The sequence below is a fragment of the Homarus americanus genome, unplaced genomic scaffold, assembly GCF_018991925.1.
Source record: "Homarus americanus isolate GMGI-L3 unplaced genomic scaffold, GMGI_Hamer_2.0 scaffold57980, whole genome shotgun sequence".
Lineage (NCBI taxonomy): Eukaryota > Metazoa > Arthropoda > Malacostraca > Decapoda > Nephropidae > Homarus > Homarus americanus.
This window is the reverse complement of record NW_024716703.1, coordinates 17046934-17058545: the sequence shown is the minus strand read 5'-3', so window position 1 is coordinate 17058545 and position 11612 is coordinate 17046934. Positions and strand designations below refer to the sequence as shown.

The 11612-nt window shown below is 35.7% G+C and overlaps 1 protein-coding gene across 8 annotated transcripts in view; it reads right to left on the bottom strand.

The window, feature by feature from the left end:
* The window catches only part of LOC121858317 (cAMP-regulated phosphoprotein 21-like), a 286877-nt gene that overhangs the window by 111178 nt on the left and 164087 nt on the right, over positions 1 to 11612 (bottom strand). For all 8 annotated transcript variants that reach the window (XM_042354669.1, XM_042354670.1, XM_042354667.1 and 5 more), the window contains 2 exons: positions 3500 to 3660; positions 2041 to 2219 (listed from right to left, as the gene is read on the bottom strand). In XM_042354669.1, coding sequence (XP_042210603.1) covers positions 2041 to 2219; positions 3500 to 3660 — 340 coding nt within the window. The remainder of the gene's footprint in view (positions 1 to 2040; positions 2220 to 3499; positions 3661 to 11612) is intronic.

Sequence of the window (11612 nt, the reverse complement as noted above, 5' to 3'; positions counted from 1 at the left end):
AATTTTATGAGCTAAAACAAATATCTTCAATAAATAAACAAAATATACTTACCGAAATACTATCTGTCAATCAAAATACCCCACCTCCCCCCTCTTCCCACCTGCTCCCTGGGTCCCTCCCTCCCTCCCTACCCCCTCACCCCCACCTTCCCTCCATACCAGAGAAATGATTGGGTTATAACAGTATACAGTCAACCCTCACTTAACGCTTTCCCACATTCAGCGTTTCCACGTTTAAGCGGTGCCCTGCCGGAACCTAACATGCTCACATTCCGCGGTGCATGTACCCCATTACGCGGAGAGCAGCTGGCGAGCCGCGCCATTTTTGGATCCAAACCTCCCGCCATCCGCCATGTTGTGTAAGCGGCGCGAACATGGTGCGCACAAGGTCGCCCAGTCATCAAAACATTACCAGTTCTTCACCCGCCACCCACTACAGCCGGCCCAAGTCAGTGATAGTGATAATTATAGTGAGGATATGGACTTATATGAACTTTGGGGGGTTTGACAAAGAGGCCCTGCAAGCCTCTGTGGTGGATAGTGATACAATTGATACAAGTGATACAGGTGAGGGCCAATAATCTGCCCTCTGCCTCGGAACCAACCGCCCATCCCCGTGTGCCCAGCCATCTTTTCTACTAATGTAAGTGTTAAAAAACCTAATATTATTGATGTTTCTCTTAATTATTAATTGTGTGTGCATACCATCATAAAGTTAAGATAATATTTTTACTACAACATAGTTGTGTGTCGTCAAAAAGTGGAGTTTGGGGGTCGGCCCGGACTCTATTTCAATTAATCCCATATGTTATGTTATTCACTTTACGCGTTCCTCACTTTCCGCGGCACCCTGTGGGTTACATTAACCACGTAAAGTGAGGGTTGACTGTATATACATTTTCAGTAATAAATAATACCTCAGACTAAAGTTAGGATTATATAATTGACATTGCTGGATTCCTTGCAAGACCAGGAATATTTTGAATATACACGTCATATATTTTGCACAAAAGATAACATATTTGCTCTGAGTAAACAAAATACTTGCATTAGATCTAAAATTTGTATGTCTAATGCAAAATCTATGATGCTTATATTCAAAATGATCATCAAATTGTAATTCCAGCAATGTAAATTATATTCTGGCCGTATAATTTGTATGAATTTTATGAGCTAAATAAAAAAATTATACTTCACCCGCGTATATGAGTAGATGCCTCGCATAAAGTGGGAATTCCGGTTCTGGCAGGGTACCGTGTAAATGTAGAAACGCGTTAAGTGAAACCGCGTAAAGCGAGGGTTCACTGTATACATATATATATATATATATATCATGTAGACCCACAATGAAAACATGGATAAGATAAATCTTGATAAAATCACACGGGAAAAGGGAAACAACGGAGCACCTTAGCTTTCGTTGTTTCATTGTAGTTCCTCATGCGCCAGATTAACAATGACATTATTCTGGTGGGTGTGTTGCATAAGATAAGTAAGAAAAATGCCGTAACTGTAGGAAAAATCAACGTATTCACAGACTGCTTCACTTATCTTCAATTAAATGCCAAGAAACATTAGCATTTTACTTAAAAAAATTATTAAGATGGATTTGTTTCATAAATGGAAAAGACTGTAAACTGAAAATATCGAGTGGATATGACGATAAACTGTTTCACTGTCTGCTCTAATACAATATTAACATTACTTTTGGGTTAGGTAGGATATAAATTTTGGTGGGTTGGCCCGCAGAAAAATCTAAATCGTAATGCGGCCCATGACAGAGGAAAGGTTGCCCATGTCTGACTTATGTAATAAAATTCTGCTCAACAGCATTGAATTAATACAATACATTATAGTGAACCCTCATTTATCTCAGGATCTTCAACACTGAAAAGTTTCATGGTTTGTTTCAATGGGGGGCAACTGACCCTTTTCAGTTAAGGAAAATTCACAAATCCCAAGTGCTGTTGGTTCCAAGAGTACTAGATTTCTAGGATACTACTGCATGTATGAATAAATAATTGAAAAAAAAATTCTTACCTTGTTTACTTAATCTAGATGAAGAGATATTGCTTGACACAGACTCTCCTCTAGACAATACTGTTACTCCACCACTGTAGCCCCCAAAACTATGTGATTTAAACACAGGCGGTCGTAACGATCTTGGGTGAAGGGTATCTCTGCTTTCAAATGATTCTACTTTTGGTAATCTTCCAGGTCTGATTGACAAACAAAAGCAAACACTTAGTTAAGATTTTTTAAATCACTTACCGGTACATTTTTCTTAAAATAAAGTAAGATATAAAGCAATTTCTTTCAAGTTCAAAGGTTGTTGAAACTTATTCCATATTTTTATTCAACAAATTCAAATCACAAGAGGTATAACATGCCTACAAATTACAGTACAGTACTAATTTGTTACTACAACTACCAAATATTAATATTTAAGATGTAAATAGGGACTGATCCTGAATTCTAGTTTTATAACTGAGTCTGGAATAGTTGAACCTGGATTGGGCAGCTCAAATACAGTATAGTACATATAGACAAGCCTCCAAATTAAGAACCCAAGGTTTCCAGGGATCCCTAACATTTTAATCTGGAACTTATTGAAAAATTAATTTACTTTCCAATCACAACTATGTCCCTTTAATAAAAAAAAAAGGGGGGTGGGAAGTGAAAGTCTTAGCTTCTTCTTTGTCACACTAACATAAGACAGCTACCCCATCATTCACCATGCCTGCCCATTACTCACCATATCTGCCTACCACTTTGCCCACCATGTACCACCAACACCATCCATCACTATACGTAACCAAAATAATCCCTAGGTGAATGCATTTGTTAACAATGTACAGTATATTAACTTGGTGCATAGTGAAAGTGAATGTTTACCTATACAGTATTTATTATTTTTCTAATTTACTGTGGGTGAGATCATATGTTTTAAAGTATTTGAACCTAACCTTGTATTTCCTATAAGTAGCAAACCAGGTCAATGTACGAATTCACTCCTTATTACCGCATTTCTACTGAATCTTATTAATTAATAAAGGGCACTGTGTCTGTTAATGAAATGTATGACATACAGAACTTCACTTTATCCCCTTTACCACTGACTGACCTGTTTGCCACTTGGGTGGTCAGCCATGTCTCTGGTAAGTACTGTTGGCAAATACGAGGCATGTACTGGCTCCAAAATGCACCTGAACCTGCGCCAGTATTCGTCAATTCTACTCTTAAATTATCTCACACTCAGTGCCATCACAATGCTCTCTGGCAGGTTATTCCAAGAGTTCACAAATTTTACTCCAAAAAGGTCAGCTGACAATTTTTTATACTTGTGGCTTGTGGCCTCTTTAACCTAAGGCTGTGACCTCTAATGCTCTAATGGGGCAGGCATCTGCTAGATCAAGATATGAACACTTGGTTGAGTAATGTCCTCTGAGATGCTGGCATTATTCATAACCTCATTGAGTATCTATTTCCAAATGCTCACCTTAATCTATGATTGTCATAGTGATGCTTTCGATGTGAGACCTCTGAGTCCATAAAACTCCAGTTTCGGTGTTCGTGCCATCGTGAGTCATCCTGTGAATTTCTACGAGAGTCATGACTTCTGACAGGTGAATCACCCAAACCATCAGCAGATGATAAAGACTGAAACAGAAAGATTCTGTATTAATTTCATATGCTCTCAGTATAAAATATATCAATCTATGGGGCATATTAATCTTGAAAATATCAGTAAGTATTACCAAAGTAGTACTGTGCAACAGTTTTCTTAACATTTAGCAGTCAATATTGTTTTCAATACTGATGAGCCATATTTAATGCAACCAATGATGTTGAAGGTATCATCTAAATGGTTGACTGTTCAGCATTGTTACAAAAATAAATCATAAATATTAAATGTACAGTACAGTGGTCCCTCGGTTAACGAACACAATTCGTTCCAGAGTCGTTCGTTAACAGAATCCATTATTTCAATGGGATATTGGGTAATTGACTCCAGCTCACAGAAAAGTACTGTACAGTACATGCAAAGTAAAGCCAAAAATGCAAAAAAGTCAGAAACAAACCTAAAATTCCCCTAAATCGCCCTTAAATCACTATATAAATAGGTAGGTACATATACACTAGAACTCTTAAATCAATACTGTAATGTGATACAGGTGATTAATTTTTATCTCTTGTGCAAAATATATGACGTTTTTATAATCAAATTATTCACTGTCTTGCAAGGATTCCAGCAATGCAAATTATATTCTCCTAACTTTAGTCTGTGATATTATATAATATAAAAACTTAAAGCCTACTGTATAACCACCAAACCCTGGCTGGGAGGGGGTAGGGGGGGTGAGGGCAGGAGGAAGAGGAGGTGACAGTGACATGTTTGACAGTTGGCACGCGCCGATGGTCTAGTGAAGTATTTATTTGTTTATTTATGTCCTTTAGATCGAGTTTTTGTTTTTTGCTTATAAAATGTCATAGAAGTGACTGGGGAGAATATAATTTACATTGCTGGAATTTTTACAAGATAGTGATTAATTTGAATGTAAACATGCGATAGTTTGCACTAGACAAAAATTTTAGTAACCATTTTGTACATTATTTTGATTACATGTACAGTACAGCTTTGCCCTTAGGACAGTGTGTGCATGTAAATGAGTTTCAATAAATGAATATAGTTACATAATCGAGCCAAAAATATTAGTTGATAAACTTTATATAGACACAGCTTGGATGGCTAAATTTTAGAATGACCAATAATTTTAATATAGAAAATGCAAAAATATTCAAGAACACAACCTTCTTGATATTTACTCCACTGGAAACGAATGTAAACATAGAACAGATTACTGTATTGGCGGACTAGCCGATCAGCTGATCAGCTGATGCTCACAACAAAACGTGTTTGTCGTAAGTATTTCGTCAATCGAAGTTTTGTTCGTGAACCGAATTGAATATCCTTATGGGAGCTAATTCATTAACTGAAATTTCGTTAATTGAACCGTTTGTTAACTGAGGGACCACTGTATAAGAAAAAAATTATCTCCTAAATACTGACCCCATGAAAAGTGTAACATTTTCTGCCACATAAACATGTCTTCTTATCATTCAATTTTTACTTCCCTAAATAAAAGCACCATAAACATCTTTAATCTGATACACCCTGTACTTTACAGCAGGAAGAATGCATTAATGACAACAAATGAAGGGAAAATATATTTGTGGACTTGCTCTTGATTGTGGCCATCCTGCACTATATCAGGAGAAGGCTTTGACGAGTGAAAAAAATTATACCAAGGGAATTTCAAAGTAACTGGTAAATGCAATGCTAGTTTGTCTATTCTGCTGCAGACTAATGCTTATGTGTGCACCTGGGAGGATGCCAGCCTAAGAAGAGGGAAGACATGAGGAAGGATGTTTGCTCAAGACTATTGTGAAGTGACAAAGTCATTCAATAAAAAGAAAGTAAACAAACTGCCTCAAATAATTTTATGAAAAAAAAAATATCCACAAAACCTGCAACAACTTTCATTAAGAATGAAGTCTCACCAACTATAATGACACATGTATAGAATTATTTTCTATAGTGAAACTCAGCTCTCAAGAACATTGCATGGATATAAAATCAGGAATACATTTCATTTAAAATATCTTCTTACAAAATAATTGCCAGTGTTTTTATATCTCTCCATATAAAGAGTTGCACAACTGTTAATACTCCCAAAGAACATGGAGCTCAACATAAAGTACTTATACTTTTATGCAAAAATTTTTATAACAAATTGCAACTATTTCTTATGTAAAGGGATCTTCGTGGTGTAGATTAATACAGTACAGTGTAACCTTTTTTTCTATATTTTCAATTTCTTTCCGTTCTTTTTTTTTCGCCCCCAGGCTCTGTTGTGGGTCGTTTGACCTGTGCCCGGGTGGGCTAATTCCCGTAAAAAAAAAATAATAATAATAAAAAATAAAAAATAAAAAATAAATAATAATAATAATAATAATAATAATAATAATAATAATAATAATAATAATAATAATAATAATAATAATAATAATAATAATAATAATAATAATAATAATAATAATAATATGGTGATGATGATGATATTGATAGTGGTAGTGATGATGATGATGGTGGTGTGGTGTGTGGTGTGTGTGGTGTTGATGATGGTGGTGGTGTGTGGTGTGGGCGTGATGGTGGTGTGGTGTGGTAGTGGTGTGGTGGTGGTGGTGATGGTGAGGTGGTGGTGAGGTGGTGAGGTGGTGGTGGTGGTGGTGGTGGTGGTGGTGGTGGTGGTGGTGGTGGTGAGGTGGTGGTGGTGGTGGTGGTGGTGGTGGTGGTGGTGGTGGTGGTGGTGGTGGTGGTGGTGGTGGTCAGTGGTGGTGGTGGTGAGCTGGTGGTGTGGTGGTGGTGTGTGTGGTGGTGGTGGTGGTGTAATAATAATAATAATAATAATAATAATAATAATAATAATAATAATAATATATATATATATATATATATATATATATATATATATATATATATATATATATATATATATATATATATATATATATATATATATATATATATACAGAAGAACCATGACTATGTGCAATACTTCATTATCCAACTCATTAGCATCTGGATATGATACTTATGGTTAAATACTGTTTTCACCCTGATAGGAAAGTTCTTAGGACTAATAATGTACCACATCTTTTTCTAAGTACAGTATTAAAGACTCATTCCTATAATTGTTTCACGCTTACAAAGCTTAGCTTGTTAAGTAAATGAGATGATTCAACTGGCAGATGTTCCAGTAATAGGTCTGGTTATCAAAATGGGCAAGACAGGAAAATTTAATTTCCAAACTACCCTGTACTGTAGTTGTTTTAATATTACTGTACTAAATTTTCATTTTTTATACAGTGGAGGATATGAACTAATTATGAAACAAGGCTTATGAAAGATTCATTAATGTATCCCATGCATGAAGGAGGTTATAAACCGGACCAGCAGCTCTATAATGACAATAAACAATGTACAGTAATGAACTGTCATCAAATAATGTGATACTATTGTTGTGATATTTCAATCAGAACTATAGTTCTGAAATTGATGAATAATTTTATTAGACTTAAACTTTGAACTTATTAATGTAATTTTGGTAAATCATCATAAAATGTTATTTCGGCACCACTACTTTATATTGCATGTTAATAAGTAGTTAATTTTTTAAATATTCAGCTTTTAAAAATGATAAGTTTTACCCCTGACCACAATCTTTTAAGCTTAAGAAATGATGCCATCAAGTTATAATGGGAAAATGGTACAAGTTTTATAAAGGTATATTGCAAAGAAATCTGGAGGTAGGAGAGCTTGTTAAGGCCATTCAGGACCAACCAATATGCTACTTGCCATAATAATGGTAATTCCTCCATCTCGTTTCAGAACCAACCTACATCTTTTATCCAATTCCAAACCATATGCCAGTGTGTGCACACCTACAGACTGGTTCCCCTGGACAGCTTATAATGTATACAGTACTACAAAAGCTAAGTATCCCACCCCAATTGTAATATACCAAGGATTATGGTAGGGTGTGATAAGATTGTTAGCAAGTGCATATGAAATAGTATAAACCATTATTTTTGAGTCTAGGGTAAAAAGCGAGAATAAATATTCTAAAATATTGGCTATTGTTAGGGTGAATTACATTAGGTAACTCCTGTTATTTTCTATTAATCATACCTATTGGTTTTATGTAGTCTAATGATTAATTAGTATTGTAACTACATTTCCTTCACTTGCTTGAAAGTTCTCTGATAATTCATAAATCTTCCTGATGTTTTCACCTAAGGACAAGAGGAGGTGGGTATTTGCCTCTACAGTAAGAATTGGAACGATGCAGAGATAACAGTATGAGCTCTGTGCTAAGATGATGCCCAATGAATGCAGTCAATAATACAATAAAGAAACTACTAATTAATCCTCAATTAGTGTGAGAGAGATGGGAGGAATTATTGTTGAAGAGGAAGATATATCTTTAAACAATGTTAACAGCAGTTTTTCATGTGAAAGGACTGAATTAGTTTATGTGCCTAAAGACCTTTGATATAGAAACACATAAGTATACATAAGAACAGGAACAACCACCAAAGGGAAATACAAATATTCAAAACTTGGGAGGTATCTGTTTCCACTTTTTTGTGTGTTTTTTTTAAGGTATAGAAGAGTCATTGTCCTGATTGAGAATAAGGCAATTGCATGGAAGAACATAAGAAAATAAGGAGTCTGCAATAAGCCAGTTGGCCTGTGCATGGCAGCTCCTGTCTAGAGTTACAACCACTCTCTATCATCCATGAATCTATCTAGCCTCCTTTAAAAATTTCCAGCCTTCCAGCACTTATTACAAAGTTGCTAAGCTTGTTCCACTCGTCTACCACCCTAATTGTGAACCAGTTCCTTCCTATCTCCCTCCTAAACCTAAATTTATCCAACTTAAATCCATTGCTTTGCGTCCTATCCTGCTCGGATATTATGAGAACTTTATCTATATCTCCTTTATTGATTCCTTTCAGCCACTTAAATACTTCTATCATATCTCCCCGCACTCTTCGTCTTTCTAGGGAATGCAAGTTTAGTTTCTTTAATCTATCTTGATATGGAAGGATTCTAAGTCCAGGAATCATTTTCGTCATTCTTCGCTGCACCGATTCCAGTGAATTGATATCCACTCTATAATAAGGGCACCAGAACTGAACAGCATAATCGAGATGCGGCCTGACTCGCGCAAGATATAGTTACAATATGGCCTCCGCACTCTTATCACTTCTAGATATAAAACCTAATACTCTGTTTGTCTTATTTCGAACATTAATGCACTGTTTTCTAGGCCATAGGTCCGGGCTTACAAATACCCCTAAGTCTCTTTCACAAGTTGACTTCTCTAGGTTGATGTTGTTAAGGCTGTATACATTGGCAATATTTGTTCTTCCAATATTAAGTATGCTGCACTTGCTGGTGTTGAATTTCATTTGCCATATTTCTGACCACTCCTGCAGTTTATTTAAATCGTCCTATAGTGAATTTGCATCCTGCATATCACAGGCATGAAATTACTGTGGATCACCAGGAAGTTAGTCCTCATTTGTGTGTTTGGCATCATGTACTGTAATATGAAATGTTGTGACGACAGACACACAGTCATTCAAAAAACTATATACAGGTATGCAAAATTGTGTTGAAAAATATGACACAACAGATGAAGGATTCTGACAACCCTACTGAAACAACAGACGTCACAGCGTTCATTCTGAAATTCACCGATCCCTCCAAGTAGAGAAAATTTTGACTGACCGTGCATTGCTTTAGTACACAACAAGTGAGTTTTACTGGTTTGTGTCTATTCATGTACAATAGGAAATTTTTGTGTGAATGAGAAGACTGTACATCTACAGGGTAGTTCAAGGATATTTTGGGTGGTAAGTATGTTTTCTGGTAGAGGCTGTAGCCAGAACCCACCAGAAACAGGGTTTCCAGGATCAATCCTTCATTTTCATACCGAACACATATGAACATCAAATAAGAAATCTCACTCAGAAAATTGAATCTGGACCAGTTCAGAAAATTCTTGACTAATTTCTTAATTTATGGCATGTGGCACATTGTTTGGTAGACTACAGAACCTGTGAAATTTTGATCAAATTATCTCAAAAATAAAAAGTAACATGTCAAGAGGGATAACTGTATAGTAGAAGTCTGCATATTTGATAGCCTACAAAACTATATTTTACATGATTGTAATACACCTGTACAAAATTTCACTGTGAGTGCTCATCTGCATATTCAGAATTCCTGAAATTTCACACAAATTTTGCCATAAACACAATAGAGTTGGTTGGTAGTAAAGATAGTTGGTGGTGCAGATGAGTAAAGGTATAAATGGTTGGAGAAGGAGATGGATGACGGTGAAGATATTTGGTGAAGCTGATGCATGGTGGAGTAGATGGTTAATGGTTCGAATGATTGGTGCATGTGATTGGTGGTTCACATAGTTGATGAGCAGATAATTGGTGACACAAGAGGTTGGTGTTGCAGGTGGCTGGTTATTGAAAGGCCACTGGATTACATGCAGGGAATGAGGGCAACACTAACATATTTCACTCAGAACTCAGGTCATGTTACCAGGAACACACACAACTAAAGTAAACAGTTCACATCACACTTGTAAAATTGACCCACATGGTATTTTTAGTGTTGTATCACTTCTGATTGAATGATATTTTTTTTACAGTGGATTATGTGTACAGTATACGGTAACCATATTTGCTCAGGTTTTGATTGCCTGACGATCCTTAAACTATATATCTAATTAAAAATTAATACATTATGATGGAAAAATGTACTGAAGGCCACAACCAACTATGCCGGCTCACTGAAGGTATGTAACAAAGATGAGTCTGCCAGCAAACTGGCTCCCCCATCCCTCCACCAACACACATTCATATCAGTTTTATTAACCCTTTCAATCCTACATACATATGAGATATGTTTTGATTTTTCCCCGCACCAATTAAAATATCCTGGAATAACTGTAAGCCAAACAATGATACTACAGTATATGTCACTAACAACAATACTTCACCCTCAGAAATTTCACAGCTGCTCAGTTATCCTGGCATCTGGCAGCTTCAAGAGTAATAACCACGCATCTGGTAGATGCAAACGTAAATGCACAACTATATGGGATAAATCAGACACAATTTTTATGGAAACCAAAGACATAGAGGAATATGATGATGACAAAGTTTAGCTTGGGCATGCAAACACCTTGTACACACAGGGTGATACCAGGAAGACATAGTGGCCTAAATTATTGTATTATGGAGGAAACTTAAAGGGATTGCAGCTGCTAACCAACTTTTCTTTTATCCTTTAAGAATTTTTATGGGTTTTAACATTGTTTAATTAATTTATGCGGCCTATTATTATTATTATTTTTATTTTTTCAAAATACCTTAGGCTAGGTGGGATGCAAATATAAACCAAACATACAATTGAAAGGGTTAATTATATTTTTTGTTACAAAACTCTTAATTTCTTGTTCATTCTTATTAAAAAAAATTATTCTTATTGTTCACAAATGTGAAGCTTCTAGCTTACTGAAGTTGTATAGCTAATATTTTATCTAAAATAAACCTTAAACTAGTACAGTATTACAGGTGTAATAAACATTTCCCATTAATATATGAACTACATTAATGGTAATTACTGTACTGTACATATACATAATCTATTTACAATACAGTATATTTATAACATCGAACAAAAGTGCAATACTGTACTGTATTAAACATTATGCAACCAACATCGGTAAAGGTAGTAAGAAAGTAGGACAACTACTGTCTCCACAGTATTTCCAGGATAAATTTATGCGCATGATTCCATCCTTGGAAACTTGTTCTCATGCCTGGAATGAAGAGTTTTTTCTCAAAATTTCTGAGAAGGCACAAAAAGAAAAAAAATAGTACAGTACCTGTACTGTACAGGTATTGGAGTACCGGGGATAAAAGATTCTGGCTACTGGAGAGATTATATTTTCCATACA